This window comes from Colletotrichum destructivum, chromosome 2, assembly GCF_034447905.1.
Source record: "Colletotrichum destructivum chromosome 2, complete sequence".
Lineage (NCBI taxonomy): Eukaryota > Fungi > Ascomycota > Sordariomycetes > Glomerellales > Glomerellaceae > Colletotrichum > Colletotrichum destructivum.
In genome coordinates, this window is record NC_085897.1 from 687,043 (window position 1) to 705,201 (window position 18,159).

The window sequence follows — 18,159 nt, forward strand, 5'->3', positions numbered from 1 at the left end:
ATTCTACTCCCTCCGAGTCCAGCGGATCTTCGAGGGCTGCATCGGACGTGCAAACATGGATGTATGGTCCGTCGGTGGCACAACACCAGTACGTCCATCCATGGTCTCGAGCTTGAAGTTGCGCACGATGGTAGCAATAATGACGCCCAAGTTCAGATACGCAAACTTTTCACCAATGCATCGGTGTCTCCCGGCGCCGAACGGGATATACGGACTCTTCGTCCCCTTCGACACGGCCCCGTACCCGTAGTCGACGGTATCCTCGACGTCGACTGGACCCTCACCGGCCAGGTGCTCGTCCCAGCGGTGCGGGTCCCAGCTCCCAGCGTTCGGGAAGAACTCGTCGCTCATGGCCGTCACCATGGGCGAGGCCAGGAGGACCTTGTCGGTCCCGACAACGTAGGAGCTCCCGGGGATATGGAGAGGGTTCTTGACTTTACGGAGGATCGAGTGGATGGAGCCGTGCAGGCGGAGAGTCTCCTTGACGACGTTGCGCAGGAGCGAGAGCTTGTCTAGGTCCGCGTACTGCAAAGGCGGCAGGCGGAGGCCCCTATCGCCTTCGCCTAGGTTCCGAATCTGCTCCTCGTAGAGCTCCTCGGCGATGTCCGGGTGCGCGGCCAGGCGGAGCATGATCCACGCACTGGCGGACGAGGACGAGTGTTGGCCCCCCATGAGGAGCGTGATCATCATGCAGGCGATCTCGCTGTCGGGCACGGGCGTCCCATTCTTGTAACTCGAGCTCATGAGGTTCCACAGCATGTCGTGCTCGGCGTCTGCGCCGAGGCCGGTCTCCCGACGCTGTGTGATAATGCCCTCGTATACTGCCTTCATTTTGGCGTGGGCGGCGTCTCGACGGCGGTTTCGTGGCAGGGGCAACCGGGGGAAGAGAAAGTTGATCGGGGTGAAGCCCTGGGGGGTTGACAGACTGTGTTAGCAACCATCGGTCTTTGGGAGTTAAGGCTCACGGGACTAACCATGTCAAGGTCGTGGTACAGCTCGGCGAACTCGGCCGTCAGCTTCTTTCGGACCTCTTCCCCCTGCAGGGACCGCGCCGCCGTGAACAGCGTAATCTCGGACATGGCGGCGGACACGTCGACGACGCCCGTCGCGCCCTTCCATGCTGGGTTCGTCTTGATGTAGTCCACCACCTCCTTCTCGATCAGGGGCACGTGCGACTCGAGCGCCCTCTGCGTCAGCCCGAACTTGACAAACTTCTTCTGCTCCATGAGCTTCGAGTTCGGGCAGTCGTAGATGACGTCCTGGCCGAACACGGGGATCGTGAGCGGGCCGTAGATCTCCTCGGCGTTGACGTCCTGGAGCCTCCCGTTGAGGACGAAGTCGTTGCCCTCGATGCCCAAGTAGCAGGTCATCTTCCTGCCGAAGAGGGTGAAGGTGAAGACGTCGCCGTACTAAAGTCGGCCCGTCAGTAGAGGTCGTGGTCGTGAAGCACGGAACATCGTACCCTTTTCCGGTGCTTGATGAAGAACGCTACGGGGTCCATGCCGTACGAGACGGCGTTTCCGATGTAGGGGATCCAATGGAAGACGGCAGGCGGTTCGGTCTTGCTGCGAAAGAACCCCTGGTGGCAGGCGTTGAAGAGGATCAAGGCGACCAGTCCGATGACTCCATAGACTGCAACAGACGCCGTGGAAACCGGCTGTATTGTTTCTGAAAAGGTCGACATCTTCGATTGGGCTAAACTACACGGTGAGAGATCAGAGTTGTCGAGAGTCCTTTGGCAAACCAGCGTGTGTTAGAGAACGTGTTATCAGACGCGAGGGACGGATCATGCTTATACAAGTTCCTTTCTGGCAATCTAATATGGACCTCTCGTTTTACTTGAACTTGGATCTCATTCTAAAATCACTTGCTTCGCTCTCTTCTGGTTCGTATTCGTCTGGCCAGGCAGGTTTTCCACTCCATGCTGGTGAAGGCGATGTGCTGTCTTGCGCTCAGGTCTTGATTCGTATTCGTATCGGGTACGTACTGCCATACTAATGCAGGTCGTGGTCCGTGTATCCACAGAGTGAGCACCAAAAGTGGTTGTAATATCATCGACCCATAGGATTGTGCAAGCTTGTTATGTGTTCTGCATAAGTCTGGATTATGCATTGATGTGTCTGCGGTATTCACGCTGGATACTTCAAACAACTAGCTGTCGAAAGGTACTTGGGATATAGGAAACACTGTTTCAATAATTAGAACAAAACGCTCAAGGATGCATATTTATATACATCATCTCCTAGTCCTGTATAGTTCATAGATTAACACAAAATGAAACCTGCAACCCGCTCCTTTCCCCATGGATATTGTTGTTCATTCTGTCTCAGGTCCTCCTCGCTGTCTTACCAACACACAAGATTAATGAAGTAGGGTTCCCCTTTGGTAAACATGCTGGTTTTTAGCTGAGCCTCTTAAGTATCTTGGCGACGGCCGGGTCCGTCTCCATTTCCTGCCACAGGCGCAGCTCCCAGTCTCGAAACCCATTGCGGACACCCCCTCCGATTGCCGTCTTCTTCTCAAAAGGCCAGCAACGATAGATCGCGGAGCGGATCATGCTGTTCTGCTTGAAGGATCTGAGCGTCAACTCAATCAACAGGAGCGCACCAAGAGTCCAAATCAAGGTCATCCACCAGGCTGCGTCCCGTCCGAAGCCAGTTGTCAAGCCGTTTTTAGCAGAATACGGCGTGGAGCTCGGTGCGGCCGAAGCCGCGTTGATGAGCTGGTAAACCCATAGTCCGGCGACGCTTCCAACGGCCGACCAGATTGCGATCTTGGTTTTGTGGTGCATTTCCAGAATCCTATCGGGGGGGTTCTCTGTTAGATGCGAGAGTGAGGAGGGGTTTTGCGGAGGGAAACATCTTACAGAATCTTGTAATTGATCCAGATAATGCAGACAATAAACGTCATCGTGCCCTGGGCGAATAGCCCGTTGTCCTTGACGAGTTCCGTTTTGGCATATCCGAGCCAAGGGCCGTTGAACGCCACACTCCCTGCAATTACGGCGTTGCCCATCCACCCGAGGAAAATCGACATTTTCAAGGCCTCTCTTTTCTGCCCGTAGGTGTACAGCTCAGGGATGGCCATGAGTGTACCAGGACTGAGATCCTTCTCCCACGTCCCGATGACGACCATCGACGCCCCAGTCAGGAAACTCACAAAGATGAGGGAAGTTGATTGATACAGACTGGTCCCGGTGACACCGGTGTCCCCCTGAAACAGGCCCTGGGGCAGGAAGACGAACATTTCCTTCCAGAAGGTGGTCAGAATGAAGATGGCGGTACGGTGGTAGCTATATCGCCCATGCACCAGCATCAAACGGCCCAGGTACCGGAACTGCGAGATGCTCAAGTCGGCCACGCGGGCGGCTTGCTGCCCTTCTCGTCCAGAGATGCCGACGCCGACGCTGGCAGTCATGATCATGGCCACATCGTTGGCGCCGTCGCCGATGGCCAGCGTAAGGGGCTTTTTCGGCCGCTTGAACCAGCCGAGGCAAGCGGAGAGGAAAGACGGCTTGGCCTCGGGCGGGGGACCATCGCCGACTATGGTGATGAGAAGCGCTTTCTGAGCCGGCGATGCGCGGCAGCAGATGACCGAATCGACCGCGGGAACGAGGGCATAGAAAAGCTGACGAATCTCGGCTGATGAGCCCTTCTCGATCTCACCCAGCGTCTTTCCATCAACCACAAGGGCGGTGTGGACGGCAGTGGTGGTCCCCGAGCAGTCCGTGTCTTGGTCGGCTGCCTCGATCCTTTTCATGGCGTTTCTCAGCTGGAGCTCCAAGTCTCCCTCATCCACATCCAAGATGCTCATCGAGGACTCGGGCCCGCATATCTGAGTCGAGTGGGCAATGTTGATGGCCGTCTCCCGTTTATCGCCGGTAAGCATGCAGATCTTGATATTAGCACGACGAAGCTTCAGGATGGTTTCGGGGACTCCCTCCTGGAGCTTGTCCTCAACCGCAGAGGCCCCGAGTAAATGGAGAGACTGCTCAATCATCTCGCCGACCTCTTCGATGCGCTCCTGGCGCTGGGTGAGGCTGGTCTCCGCCTCGACAAAGAGCTTTTTCCATTCTTCATACTCCTCGGCCGTGAGGACCTTGTCCGCGTAGATGAGCGTGCGTAGTCCTTCGGCCGCAAAATCGTCGACGTGTTTGTAGCATTGCTGGATATCGTCTTCGTCGCTCCGAGGGGCAAAACTGTCGATGGGTTCGCTTGGGCCGGTTCGTGATGCTTGTTGAGCCTGAAGGAGCATACCGTCTTCGGAGCCATATTCGTCAGCATACCCGAGATTGTTTCCATCACTCCCAGCTGAGTAGGTACTGGAGCGAGTAGGACTATACGATGCCCCGTTTATACCTTGTCGATGCCCGTCTGCCATGCCGGGTGAAAATGAACTGGCGGCTTGCCGGTGGGCCAGATCCGACGGGTTCCGCACAAGGCGTGGAAGCAGTATGCTGTCTGCGCCCTTGCAAATAAGCCAGAGGCTGCCATCCGGGCACTTGACAATGATCGTCATTCTCTTGCGCTGGCTGCTGAACTCGATCACATCCAAGACTCGGTAAACCTCAGTGGTCGCGCTGCCGTTTCGACCAGGGGTCTGAACCGTGATCGACTGGGAGGATCGCTGAGTGACTACGAAACCCATGTCCTTTGCTGCTCTGGCCAGGGCGACTTCGTCAGGCGAGGAGCCTTCGTATTGAATGCGGCCCTCCGCATCGGTCTCTGGGAGGCACGTGTGACAAAGTGCCATGGCGAGAAGAAATCTGGTCGCGCGATTCGTGGAAGGAGAAGTAGGTTCGGCTCGCATGTGATTCCTCATGTCGTCGGTGGTGAAGCCTGCGCCAGAACTTTGGAACACAGAGGCGTCTGCCTCCCCCAAGTCCGCCAGGTGAAGCCAGCTGATCCCGGCCACGCTGAGTCGGCGAAGGTTCATGATGTTTTCGGTGAGAGTGCCAGTCTTATCGGTGAAGACGTAGCTGATCTGGCCCAGGTCATCCAGGTTGTTGGTGTTGTTGACTTCGGCTGGTGTGTCTGATGGTTCATGATAAATCGATAAATCGCTCATGACGAGCGAGGCTTGTAAGAGTTTCGTCGCCTCAAGGCCGACGTATAGGGACAGAGGGATGACTTGGTTGAACATGATGATGAAGCCAAAGAATATTTCCTGGAAGGGCACCGAACTGCCGGCAAGGTACCACGCTTTGGATTCGGCAGAGCTTTGCCATGAGAAGTATCCACCCGTCAAGACTATCGATATGATCAAAACGTACAACGCGAGGCAGATGACGATGTTGTTGGTCATAGTCTCGAGCGCGGGCCTCTTTGGTTTCATTGTCTGCTTCGAGTTCATCCTGATCTTGCATTCTTCGCCGGTATTAACGACCATGCCGATGACCGTAGTGGTATTACGAACGGTGGAACCGCGATAGAGGACATCTTCGGTCTTCATAGACAGTGTGATGCCGTTGACCGTCACCGTGCTGTCGAATCGATAGAGATCCGCGTTGGGTTGCTCGATGACGAACTCGGCGTGGCACTCAGTGATGCTCTGGATCGTGCTGCAGTTGGGAATGTTGGCCGGGGACTGTTTGGGCTTGAGGTTCGTCTCGCCGTCGAGGGCCATGGTGTCGACGTAAGCAAGTCCATTCTCGCCGCTGGCGTACAGGAGAACGATATCTGCCGGGACATCCTCGTTTCGGGAAAGCTTGATCACATCTCCCACGCTTATATCCCCCCACGGCTTTGTGATCCAGTCCAAGCCACCTGGGCCGGATCCCGCGTCTTGGAGAACGGAAGCCGGACGACTGTTTTCGGCGACATCGGCGCGGTATCTTTTCCAATCGTAGTACGCTTCTTTTCCCATAATCAATAGAATGAAAATGGTCAGAGGAATGACTTGGGTAAATTTGCCGGTTGTGCTCAGTCCGGGGATGACCTGCAAGATGGCAACTGTCATCAAATAGGCGTGGGCTAGGCGAGAAAGCTGGTAAACGAGCTGTCGAGGTAGGAAGTCCCAGAGGGTGTATCGTGTGGTTCGGATTGCGTTGGATATGTAAGGCCCGTTACGCCGTTCGTCCACCAACGGATCTTTGGCTCCCAGTCGGAGAGGAATATTACGGCCTTTGGGTACCAGGTCTGCAGGTGGTTGGCGCCGCAGAACGCGGTTGAGGAAGCCATGCGGCCAGCGACTCTGTGTCATTTTCGAGACCTATGCATAAGCTTCATGGGCTGGAGGTTGCAGAAATCGGAAACGCATGAAATTAACAATAAAAAGAGCTCATAGGAGATATACGTGCAGGGCGTTGCGGATGGTGAAGGGCGAGTGTGTGAAGCAAACCAACCTCAGAGTCAACATCTCCCGTTCCATCTTTAATGTGTCTTGATGGTGCTTACAATAACCATTTAGTATAGCATCCTAAAAAACCGGGAAATTGCTCATCGAGGGCTGTGCCGGTCAGAAACGACTATCAGAGTTTGCCAAGGACCTCTGGATGGCAGTGTAGTTCATCTGTAACATCCCGTACGATAACGAAAACGAAAACGATATACGACAAACGACAAACGAGCCCGCCGGTGGGCGGGCAGCTGTGTGTCTGCTGTGTCTACTAGGTTGTTGACACGAACGAACGAACGAACCCACGTACGACTGGGCTTAGCCGTGTCTAGCTAAAACTTAACTTTGTGCCAAGTGTTGTTGACGTATTAGGATGCATCGCGCGAATCATACCTTCTTTTGTCATACTATAACAAATGTGACGGAAATGCCCAGTGTTCGGGCGCGTTTTCCTTGACCGGTCTATGAAGCAAACGATTTAATTAATACACTCGCCAGCCCAAGAGCGTTACCTGTCTTTTCCACGTTCAATCGAGTTTGGCATTGTCCACATAGCCACTATTAATCCGACCGACTTCTATCAGAGTTGTCATTACGCTGGCGGAACGCATGTCCGATGGCTATTTACCCGTTTCAAAAGAAGAACCCCGAGGAGGAGGTGGTGGAGCTAAGTGAAAGGCCTTCTCGTAGGCCCAAAGATACCCCCTTGAATCAGCAGCGAATGAAAGCATGGCAGTATGTTCCGCGATTATCAATCCCTAGCTAAATACGAGGCGCACATCTAACCACCAGTAGACCGATATTCTCTCCCAAGACATCAATCAAGACATTTCTAGCTGTTGGTATTGTGTGCTTGTCTATTGGAGCATACTGGATTGTGCAAAACAAAAAGGTTCGTGGGGAATGCCGCATTTCACACTTCAGCTATCCCGCTAACCGTCCCTTCGCCTTAGATCCGGGAAGTCCGCTTCGACTACACGAAATGTCACGAGATCGACTTGTACGATGAACCCGAACTCATGCCCAGCGAGAACACGTATAGACACTTCAGAGCTTCCTCGACTGGCCACCCCTTGACGCAGTGGAGACGAAGCAATCAGTCGCTCACGTTTGACGGGATAACCAAGAACTATACCATGTGCACAATCGACTTCTTTCTCCCTGACGATCTCCAGCCCCCAGTCCTCTTCTACTATCACCTGACCGAATTTCACCAGAATCATCGGAAATACGTCACTTCTCTGGATGGGTCACAACTGAAAGGCAAAAGCGTCAGCCGAGGATCTGTCAAGGATTCATGTTTCCCAGTCACGTCGAGCGGAAGTGATCGTGGAGAGGAGAAGGTCATCTACCCTTGCGGGGCGATCGCCAACTCCATCTTCAACGATACTTTTGCGGATCCTCAGCGGCTTCTCGGCCCGGACGCAGACCAACCTGTTCCATACGCCATGTCAAGAACCGGCATCGCCTCAGACCTGGACAAGCAGCTCTACAAGCCGACAACGTACCCGGTTCCCCTCGGACCAGATGACAACGACAGCGCTGTCATAGTGCCGCCTCCCAACTGGGCGGAGAGGTTCCCGAGAGGCTACCATTCCGGAAACATGTTCAACCCGGCAGAGGACGAGGCATTCATGGTCTGGATGCGCACGGCCGCGTCGCCTTCTTTTGCAAAGCTGGCCATGCGGAACAGCGACGAGGTCATGGTGAGGGGGATGTATCGACTGCAGGTGTTTTCTCGTAAGTTTTGACGCGAACACCCAGAGATTATCACCCCAAAAGCAAGATGAGCGATGTTGCTAATCGTTTGCATCTTCCCATTCAGACTTCCCCGCCCATTTGCACGGTGGTACAAAATCCATCATCATCAGCACCACCGCTTCTGGCATGGAACGCAATAAGTTTCTTAGTACTGCAGGCATGGCCTTGGGGGGCATCAGCATCGCTCTGGCAGCCGTTTCTGTTCTCTCATTACTTCACAAGTCAAAACCGCTCAAGGATCACATCTATCTCCATCGCGGATAGCTAGCTTAGTATTTCCTAATTGTTCGAGCCGCATTGCTTTCTACACGCCCCAAATACTGGGGTACCATGCCCTAGTTCTTCCCTAAGAGTTATCTATCAGTTTCGAAGTCAAAGATTATAAAGTGGCTTTTGAAACTATACAGTTCCCCATTTCGAGTCGTGACTTCTCGCATCATTTTTCAGATTGCTCCCCCTGAAATTTGGACAGCTCCACCGATCCCCAAGCCCAGAGTTACGCACGCCTGAGCTGCAGTTTTGCACCGAGTCGCGGCTTCCAGGAAGATCTGGGAATCCGGCTTCTACGGCAAGTATCGAACTGCCAAGACAGCAGAACGCGACGTTGTCATGGAACGATCCGCTCATGATGTTATCTACTAGTACATGGCTGAATAGCACGCCAGGTTAAGTCACAACGATGGGGACTAATGAAACACGTCACGGGAGCGCTTGCTTCAGCAAAAATTCGGGTTAGGGGCCCTGGGAGCCTTGTCATTGCCAACTTGTTCTAAATTTGTAAGTGCAGCTTAGCGTTTTCTGCCGTGAGGATGTCTCTGATGAGATGAAGAGGAGCTCGGCACTCACGAGACGCATGCAAGTACGGGGCATCAACTAAGCTGTTGAAGATTAGCAGCATGGCGACCACAAGAGAAGATGGTAACGTTTATTCTGAAAGTAACGAATTGGAATGACTGAAACGATTTGATGGGCCGAGTGAGTTGAGTAAAGCGGCCGAAGTACACCCAAGGTGGAAGCGCTTCCAACTGTGTCGGATGGTCGCTTTCGCGATCCGCTTTGTCAACTTCTCTCGGTTGGCGTGGAACACGATACGAGCGTTCTTCTGAATGTGTCATCCAAACAGGATGGCGGCAGAGTTGGCTGGACTCTACCAAGGATGAGATCACTCCTGGGCGCTGTCTAGTTTCGCGCGTCCCATGCTTATGAGTGCCCCAAGTCCGCCTTACGAGCCGCGCACCGCCGCAATCGCAATGCCGGTCATGTCATAGCAGCGCAGACGGAACGACATCACGATTGTTGGCAACGACACACCGTCGCTTCCGTCTCGACAGCCTCCTAATCAGATAGGAGCCCGCGGCCCCCGACGCCCGAAACCCGAAACCCGGCTCTGAGAGCTCGAAAAGCTTCCAGCTTCCTTCTTCAGCTGGGCTCTTTTCGGTTGGTCGTCCAGAAGGCGTTCTGGTATCCCCTGCCCAATCTCCCGGTAGTTGATCAGCAACGGGCCATGCCGTGACCTTTCATCGCCATCGGGCTTTTTTTTTTTTTTTGGGGGGGGGGGGGGGGGGGGGGGGGGGGGGCGGAGGTTGTCCAAGGGTTCTCCCCGCAGATTCTGCCTGGTTTCATTATTCAATTCTAAGTTTGCTGCTTTTGACCACTCGTACTCTTGACGTCAGGCCCGCGGCAGACGCGGAAAACGCGGTGATGGCGGGAAAGTTTGCTGGTCTGCCAGGAGATGAGGTCCATCTTCTCTCTCTCTAGGCATCACGATTGGCTTCGGGCTCTTACCCAGTAACACAGATAGACCTAAACTTGGCTTCGGGCAGCAGCAAAGCAGGACGGCCCAGGGCGACACCCTCAGAGGGTCTTTCCGCAAGACATTGCTGGCCAGACGACACACATTGGCCAGCCTTCACAGGCGACGCAAAACAAGGCCTCTTTGGAGAGGGCGCTGAGTGAGAGAAAACGAAAAGCCAGGATCCGATAGGCTCACGCCAGGTTTCCCCGTTAGCCCCAGCCTCAATAGGATGAAGAGGGAAAAAGACAAGAAGAATCTGACAGCTGCCAAGGGATGAAGAATCATGGATTGGTATTTCGGATTGGTGGGTCATGTTAGGCGATTGATGACAGTGGGGGGGAGGGGGCTTTTCCGGATCGGGTTGGGGGGGGATAGATAGCATACGCGTTATGATTTTAGAAACGGCTGGGGCCTCATACTTTGCCTTTCGGGGGAGGCGGAGCGACCTCCGCCTCGTTTCCGGGTTTCCATGCTGTTGGACAAGTCGGGATTTGAAAAAGGGTTTTGCTGTTGGATTCATGACTTCCAGGATGTGTGTGCGTGTGTGTGTGTGTGTGTGTATCTGCGGCGAGATAGACAAATCTTCAGTTAGCCAAAGCATGATGAGATGAGGATTTATTGTTCAGTGAGTGAACAGGGGTCTGTCTGTCTGTTTGTCTGTCTGTCTGTCTGCCTGTCTGTTTTGAGTGAATGTGTTCAGAATGCCCACGCCGCTGCTCTTGCTACCTATCTACCTATTACGACACGAGACATCCACAACCAGCGAATTGAATGGCCCTTCATTTCCTCGACGGCCCTTCTTGTGCCGGGCCGAAGCGAGTTGGGAATCCGGGAATCTCCAATCCCCGGGTAACACATACGGGATTCCTAGGGGGAGGGGGAGGGTTTTTTTTTTTTTTTTAGAAGCGTTCCAGCGTCCGGGACACACGCACTGCACTGCGCTGCGCTGCGCTGCTGCACGCACGCGGTTCATCTGGTCTGAGACTTCGTCCGAGCCACCGAGTGCGCCTGGCGTTAGCTCAGACCGGGGCCTCTCTCTGGGGGTAGGGACTATTTCGGAGTTGATGGGGAGTCCATGGGCCTTTTTATTTACATGCAGTCAGTCCCTCCCCCTTGTTGATGTTGTTGTTGTGTGTCACCCGCGGTCGTGTGGAAACCGGGCTACTGCACAAGTGCCGATGCGAGGGGCGCATGGGTTTGGGTGTATGATCTGCGCAGGGCCCGTTGGATGATGATGCGCCGGGAGAGACGAGGGGCCTGAGAAGGGAAGCTGCATGCATCTCAACGATGGTGATGCGATGCCCGTGACGGGTGATGGTTTTTTTTTTTCTTTCCATTATCGCACCTAAACGGACGGGAAGACCCAGCCCCCTCCAAATGGTATCACCCGTCCATCAAACTGACGGCTCTTCGCCGGCCATGTCCGAATCCTCTTTTCCCCCCAGTCTCTTTGGTTTGCAGGTCATTATCACGTTTCCTCTTCTCTCCCTCTCCCTCCCTCTCTCTCTTGAGAGCCTCATCTCTCCTCTCTTATCTCTCGTCTCCCTCCCTCCCCATCCTCACATGAACCATCGTCGAATTGACTGAAAACGGACCTCCCACCGTTCAGCTCCGATAGGAACCCCAACACCCATCACATCACTCACTATTACGACGCCACGTCTGCGACCTGGTCCCTCCTGCTCTCACTCCTTTCTCGCTTCTCTCTCTCATTCGCGCAGCCCGTGTGTGATCTCATGCCCGTTCCAGAACCCTTCCCACCCCTGACGCGAGGATCATCTCACTTCGGTGCTCACAATCGGCTGCAGCACACTTTACGATTCTAATTTACTTCCCGTCTGAGACACCCTCCGCATCGGTCATTAGCACCAGACGCAAGCCTCCTCCCCATCCATCCAGGCCCTTTCCTTTTGTCCCAAAAAAGCCTCCTTCACACAACAAAGAAACGTCACTGGACGTCCACTGGCATGCCGGACAATCTCCAAGTCGGACTCTGAAAGAAGAGGGACCTACCACGCCGGGCGCGCCCCAAAGAAAAAAATTAAACCAAAAAACCAAAGAAAGGATCATGCCGACGACCGCAGAGTCCTTCTCCCCATTTCTTCCCGCTGGCCGTTGATTACTTTTACCTTGTTGTTGTTTTCTTCTTCCTCCTTTCCCTCCTCCGATTGTTGGTCCACCAACACACCTCCCGCTTTCTCTTCCGCCCTCCACCCCCCCGACGATGGAACGCCCCCACCGGCCCCCGCCGCTCACGATCCCGCCGCCGCCCCGGTCCCGAACCCGCGTCCGACGTCGGCGCGGCCCCAACCCCCGACAGGCGCGCCAGTTCAAGCGCTGGCTCCTCCGCGCCCAGATCGCAAACGATGTCGTCCACGTCGTCGCCGCCTCCATCCTGCTGTGGATCATGTCCTGGTTCCTCTACAACGTGTCGCGGCCTCTCACATACCGCACCGGGTGAGCAAGCATCTTGTCCTTCTGCTTCTTCTCCTTCGTCTCCCTACTCCACCCTCCTCCTCTCCTGTGGCTGCTCCTCCCCATCAAATTAAGCAATCACCGTGTGACCGAATCACCGACTAACGCCCAACGTTCAGCCCAGCCGCCGTCGCCCTCCTCATCGCCCTCTCGACCGACATCCTTCTCGACGCCCGCTCCATAGTTCACGCCCACGACCCCTGGCCCGGCTGGGCCCTCCTCCTCCGCCTCCTGCTCGGCGTCTCCCTCATCGCCGTCTTCTGGGTCTACATCGCCCTCGGCGCCGTCTTCGCCCCTGGCTTCTCCTACTGGGGCATACCCGACGCCTACGGCCGCGTGCTGGCCTACATGTTCCTCTGGGGCATCGGCCTGTGGGACCTGCTCTTCGTCATCCTATGCCGCCGCTGGCTCGGGAGGGAGGTTAAGCGCTACGGTGGTCGCGCGCGCCGCGTCCTCTCCCCCTCCGCCTTCTCATCTCAGGGGTGGCGGGCGAGGACGTCGGCTTCGTCACCCGGCGGAGGCGGCACGCATCGGTTGGCCAGCGCCGGCGGGCGCGCGGGGGAGGCGCCGGGCGGGGTCGCCATCGTGGACGTCGAGGCCGCGAGGCCCGTGAACGGGGACGAGGGCAACGGCGGTGGAAGGGTGGGCTTGCCGACGAGGATGGGGCTGCAGAGAATGAAGAACAGCGCGAGCGTGAGCGTGAGCGTGAGCCTCAACTCCCTCGCGAGCGGGACGGGTACCGCGGCGGCGGCGCCGACAATGGCAATGACGACAAGTGATGCTTCTTCACCTCCGCCCGTGCTCATGCGGCCGGCGTCACGGGCTGCTTGAGGCGCTCAGAAGAGGGTCATGGGCGAGGCGAGCGTGGGGTAAAAACGTACAGTACTGTTTAATGATAATCAAGACAAATATTCCATCGAGTCAGCGGTGCGCCGCATGGGATGGCACCTCCGTCTGATGGCGGGTTCGCCTTGTCTTTGTCTGCCTCCTGGGCTCAGCGAGTGAGCCAGCTGCTCAACTACGTCCGATGGTTTCATCTCCAGGGCACATGCAAGTGTGCGCGAACACCCAACGTCGTCTGTTGTGATTCAGAAGTCGGTTCTCCACGCTTGTCTCAGGAGTGTGCCGGTCGGATCGTCTATCCATAAAAGTCGGGCGACGAGGAACCAATACATAAACGCCATGTGTTGTTCATATCCGCATTGTCGTTGGTGGCGGAGGTTTTGATAGTTGCAGCAGAGCTGCGGGTATCAATTCAACTAAAAATGACATGTCGGCGTCTAGAATACTTCAACAACTGGAACCAGGCCGCCTCGTGCCAGGCCTTTCCGAAACGTTGACCTGGAAGTCCTGTATCTTCGGGCGAGCTCAAAACCACGGCTCCAAACCTCCAAGCTCTTTCGACATAACGTAGACGTCCTTGTCGATGACGGCCTGCTGGCTCCGGCTAGATGTTCGTGGTTTTGTCTTCCTCTTCCGCACCTCGGTGGTGTTCTGTTCGATCGCCACCACGGTGCAAGACGATTCTCCTATAGCCTGCTGTCCTCCCTGCTGAGTTACGGGCACCTCGACGGTGCTCCCTTCGGTCACCGCCGCCTCCCCTGCGACGCGTGACTCTGCGGGCCGCTAACCTACCAGCGGCTCCATGATCTGCTTCCCTCGTGGATCAACCATGAAGTGGCTAAACGCCTCCTCGTCATTGTCGTCGAAGAGGAACGGGTCCTCCTTCTCGGGCTTCAGTTTCGCGTAAAGGCCGTGGCCGGCCTTGGGCCACGACTCGGGTAGCGCGTCGTCGTCGTCCGCCTCGTTAGCTGCCGGGTCGGCGGCCTCTGCCGGTGCCGTCTTCAGGATCTTGCGCACGCCGCCCGTCTTAGAGCGCTGCTTACTGGCCTTGGGACGCGCCGGGTTGTTTTGGCGGGGACGTTGAGCTTCTTGTTGGGGCTGGTGGATGTCAGTATTGGGTGTGATGATGGAGGGGGGGAGGTTCGGTGGAACGTACGACTTTCGGCTGCGCCCAGTTGGGGGACCCAAAGATGGGAAGTTCTGGATGCTTTTTGGAGATGGAAACGAGTACGTCTGCGAGGAGACCCGGCTGGAGTTCATTGCTGAAAATGAGCAAGTTGACTAGGTCACTCTGCATCAGATCCCCAAAATACTCTCGTCTCTGTAGAACTGTCAGCGAAAGAACTTGCGCAGTCGCCCACACCTCCGTCACGCACCTCCGCAGGACTCGCGTTGCCCGCCTCAAAGCCGACGATCTCCGCCTTGGGGAACTTGGGTAGCGTAGCGAGGCGCTTCTCCCGTCTCCGCTCAATGTCGTTGTGCTGCTTCTTCCACTCCGCCTGCTCCTGTTTCGCCTCACGATACAGGGCAAGCTGGCGCTGGTACTTGGCATGCTCCTTTTCCTCGACCTCGCAGGTGCGGCACTGGAACCGACGCAGGTCGGCGGCGACTTCGTCCGAGATCTCAGGGTTGTGGCAGAGTTGGTGCCAGGCCTCGCCGCAAGAGCAGAGGACGATGCGGTTGGCGGAGGTGTAAGAAGTGCGCTTGCAGTTCGTGCACATCGGGTGGCCGTTGCCGTCACCCTTGGCCCGCTTCCTCTTCAAAGGCGGCCTGGGCATTGGCCGCCTGAGAATCTCGGGTTCCGAGTAGGCGGGAAGATTCGACGACATCCGTGCGCCTTCGTCCCCTACTGCTCGCTTCCGCTTTGCTCCGGCGGAGGGCGGTTGGCTCAGTGCGATTATTGAGGAAGCCGTGTGCGTGGTATCAGGCAAGTGCAACGTCTGGGGCAGGGTAGACAAGTCCACGGGACAGTGCAGAGCACGTTCGTCGCTAGTCTTTGAAGGTGCAGGAGGCTCGTCTTTCCGTGCGTTAGGTGCTGATGAGGACAGCTTTCTGTCACTTCCATGGTGGAGACGGCTCAGGATGTACCGAGAGGTGGCAGGAGAGAATTGGCGCTTGTATGAAGATGGCGCAGAAGTTGTCGCAGAAGTCGGCGCAGAAGACGGTGCAGAAGTCGGCGCAGAAGACGGTGCAGAAGTCGGCGCAGAAGTCGGCGAACGTGGCTCTTCACGCTCAAGTGAAGCAGGCTGAACTCCTGCAGGGGCGGCCTCCGCGGGCGTGAGTGACGGTTGACTGGGGCCTACCGCGTCCATTTGCGCATACTGGGCTGTAAAATGAGTCGACGTTGGAGGGATGCCTTCCCCTTGGGCTTCGGTCTCATTATTGACTAGCATATTCTCATTCATCGCATCCTGGTCTGTCGCCGTCGCCTCGGGCGCCAGTGGCCCGAACATGGTGAGATCGAGGCCGTAGGACATGTGGCGGGTGTGTGTGGAGAGTCGCAGCAAGCGCTAGACCGGTGTGTGGTGGTGGTGGTGGTGGTGGTGATGGTGATGGTGTTGGTGAAGCGGCGGCGGTGAGTTAAAGCCAGCGGAGAACCGAGATGGCGCCACGAAGAAATAGTCGATGTTGGTGATGAATGTGAAATCGAAATGCCCATGCAGTTGCAGCTGCAACACTGACCAGTATTTGAATCAGGCCGAAAATGCCGGGTTTTAATGCGATTCTTCTTGAAAAAGTGAACTCAATTACAGTTGGCGGCCACTACGGGCAGGGGGAAGTCAAATGGACAAATGCGCTGCAAGACGCGAAGTCGCGTTTGAAGATCACGTGTCGTGTACCGAGGTCTGACCGAGGACCCGCCTTTGTGCTGCCTCGGTCAACCTCGGTGTGGGGGCAGTATCCAGAGCTACCTAGGTACCCAAGGCACTAAGTACTGACCTACCTGGGTACGTATCCCCGCCGATAAATAGGCACAGCAGTAGACAGACAGACCACGACTTTCTCCTCTGGCTTCGTTGCGCCAAATCTTCATTTTTCCTTCTGGTATTTGTATCTTCTTTTTGAGCTTCCGAGTACCCCAACGACCACAATGCCGAGGAGGGAGTAAGAACGAACAATTCGCAATGCAATCTGAAAGCTAACACTCATCTATAGGAGCCCCGCGAGTCTATCCTGCACGATCAACTCCACCTAACCCAGCACCCCGCTGCCCTTCAACGACCTGATGCGCTCCTCCGACAGCCCCAGATGCTCCTCCAGCACCTCGCTCGTGTGCTGCCCCAGCGTCGGCGGCGCCGTCCGGATCCTCGGCTCGCTGTCCGAGTACTTGACCGGCGTGTTGACCATCCTGATCGGCCCGCACTCCCCGTGCTCCATCTCCACCACCATGCCCCTCGCCAGCGTGTGCTCGTGGCCCAGCGCGCCCTGCACGTCGTTCACCGCCGCGTACGGCATGCCCCGGCCCTCGAACACCGCCAGCCACTCCGCCGTCGTCCTCGTCACCGTGACCGCCTCGATCAGCGCCTCGAGCTCGACCCGGTTGGCCACCCGCTGCGCGTTGGTCCGGTACTTGGCGTCGTCCCTCCACTCCGGCCGCCCGAGGCCCTCGCAGAGGATCCCGTAGAGCCGGTCGTTGCCGCCGCCGAAGAGGATGTCGCCGTCTTTGGTCTTGAAGGACTTATACGGCACGATCGACGCTGTTTCGTTAATTTGTCAGAGGTCTTTTCTTTGTGGCGTGGCGTCGCGGAGGGGAGGGTGGAAGGGGCAGGTTCAGATATGACAACTTACGATGCGCGGTGCCCCACCGTCCCGAGTCCTTCTTGCCGCTGATCAAGCAGCTGCTGGCAATATTGGCCAGCGTCGCCGTCTGGCAGTCGCTCAACGCCACGTCGATGTGCTGACCTTTCCCGGTCCTCGCCCGCGCCAGCAGGGCGGCCATGATGCTGTTGCTCGTGTACAGCCCCGTAGTCAGGTCCGTCACGGCGACCCCGACCTTGACGGGCTCGCCGTCGCGGCTGCCCGTGATGTGCATGAGGCCGAACTCGGCCTCGACCATGACGTCGTAGCCGGCGCGGTCCGAGTACGGGCCCGTCTGGCCGTAGCCTGTGATGGAGGCGTAGATGAGCCCCGGGTTGATGGCGCGCAGGGTCTCGTAGTCCATCCCGTACTTCTTCAGGGTCCCCGGGAGGTAGTTCTCGACGAGGATGTCGCACTTGGACACGAGCCCGTGGAGGATCTCGGTGCCGTCCGGGTGCTGGAAGTTCAGCCCCAGCGACTTTTTGTTGCGGTTGACGGCCAGGAAGTAGGCGGACTCGCCGGGTCCCTCTTTAGACGAGCCGGCTTTGTAGGCCGCGTAAGGCGGGCCCCAAGCCCGGGTGTCGTCACCCCGTACGGGATGCTCGACCTTGATCACCTCGGCGCTGTGATGATGATGTCAGTGAGACGGCTCCCAAACTCGTGGATGAGGAAAGAAACGAACCCAAGGTCTCCCAGGATTTGGGTGCAGTACGGCTTGATGTTCGCGTCAGTGTCAGGCACTATCGACGACCGTGTCAATGCAACCACCTACCCCGGCCAAGACTCTCGTCATGTCCAGCACTCGATACCCATCAAGCGGCAATTTGCTGCTCGGCACCGACGAGTAATAGCGCCGCCCTGCGCTCGTGAGACGAGACGGCAGCGCACGGCACCGCGCAGCGCGCGAGGCTATCCGGAACGGTACCCCAATTGATGGATTGCCCATGGTCGGCTTCTGACGACTGGTGGCGGTCGATGCGGGAAAGTGATGTTGGAGCACGGTTCCGGTATCATCGAGGACGCCACTTGGCTCCCCAGCTCCGACCCCGGTCTCGCCCCGGTCCGGTTGGCGGGGATGCCGTCGGGTAGGCCTCGGCATTATCCCTGCTCTGGTGGGTGTTGATTACGTAATCGTACACGGATCATTTGAT

General features: G+C 56.6%; 6 protein-coding genes across 6 annotated transcripts; 2 read left to right on the forward strand and 4 right to left on the reverse strand.

The window, feature by feature from the left end:
- Positions 1-2: 2 nt before the first annotated feature.
- CDEST_02400 (Putative cytochrome P450) lies at positions 3-1,748 on the reverse strand. The gene is made up of 3 exons (XM_062918559.1): positions 1,463-1,748; positions 975-1,409; positions 3-909 (listed from the first exon to the last, which is right to left on the reverse strand). The coding sequence occupies exons 1-3, from the start codon at positions 1,682-1,684 to the stop codon at positions 4-6; spliced, it is 1,563 nt and encodes a 520-aa protein (XP_062774610.1). The 5' UTR covers positions 1,685-1,748; the 3' UTR covers position 3.
- A 653-nt stretch (positions 1,749-2,401) lies between these two features.
- CDEST_02401 (Putative P-type ATPase, subfamily IV, P-type ATPase, A domain superfamily, HAD superfamily) lies at positions 2,402-6,201 on the reverse strand (the record flags this gene model as incomplete). Its single annotated transcript, XM_062918560.1, has 2 exons — positions 2,402-2,801; positions 2,867-6,201. 2 exons carry the CDS (start codon positions 6,199-6,201, stop codon positions 2,402-2,404), a joined length of 3,735 nt encoding a protein of 1,244 aa, XP_062774611.1.
- Positions 6,202-6,952: 751 nt separating this feature from the next.
- On the forward strand, positions 6,953-8,361 carry CDEST_02402 (Putative CDC50/LEM3 family protein; the record flags this gene model as incomplete). The annotated part of the gene is made up of 4 exons (XM_062918561.1): positions 6,953-7,071; positions 7,132-7,228; positions 7,290-8,076; positions 8,162-8,361. The coding sequence occupies 4 exons, from the start codon at positions 6,953-6,955 to the stop codon at positions 8,359-8,361; spliced, it is 1,203 nt and encodes a 400-aa protein (XP_062774612.1).
- Positions 8,362-12,116: 3,755 nt separating this feature from the next.
- On the forward strand, positions 12,117-13,198 carry CDEST_02403 (uncharacterized protein; the record flags this gene model as incomplete). The annotated part of the gene is made up of 2 exons (XM_062918562.1): positions 12,117-12,349; positions 12,487-13,198. 2 exons carry the CDS (start codon positions 12,117-12,119, stop codon positions 13,196-13,198), a joined length of 945 nt encoding a protein of 314 aa, XP_062774613.1.
- A 72-nt stretch (positions 13,199-13,270) lies between these two features.
- CDEST_02404 (Putative Zinc finger, PHD-type, Zinc finger, FYVE/PHD-type, Zinc finger, RING/FYVE/PHD-type) lies at positions 13,271-15,968 on the reverse strand. Its single transcript, XM_062918563.1, has 3 exons — positions 14,587-15,968; positions 14,367-14,531; positions 13,271-14,308 (listed from the first exon to the last, which is right to left on the reverse strand). The coding sequence occupies exons 1-3, from the start codon at positions 15,685-15,687 to the stop codon at positions 13,994-13,996; spliced, it is 1,581 nt and encodes a 526-aa protein (XP_062774614.1). The 5' UTR covers positions 15,688-15,968; the 3' UTR covers positions 13,271-13,993.
- A 251-nt stretch (positions 15,969-16,219) lies between these two features.
- CDEST_02405 (Putative CoA-transferase family III) lies at positions 16,220-18,107 on the reverse strand (the record flags this gene model as incomplete). The annotated part of the gene is made up of 4 exons (XM_062918564.1): positions 16,220-16,908; positions 17,000-17,631; positions 17,691-17,722; positions 17,781-18,107. 4 exons carry the CDS (start codon positions 18,105-18,107, stop codon positions 16,403-16,405), a joined length of 1,497 nt encoding a protein of 498 aa, XP_062774615.1. The 3' UTR covers positions 16,220-16,402.
- Between the last annotated feature and the right edge of the window lie 52 nt (positions 18,108-18,159).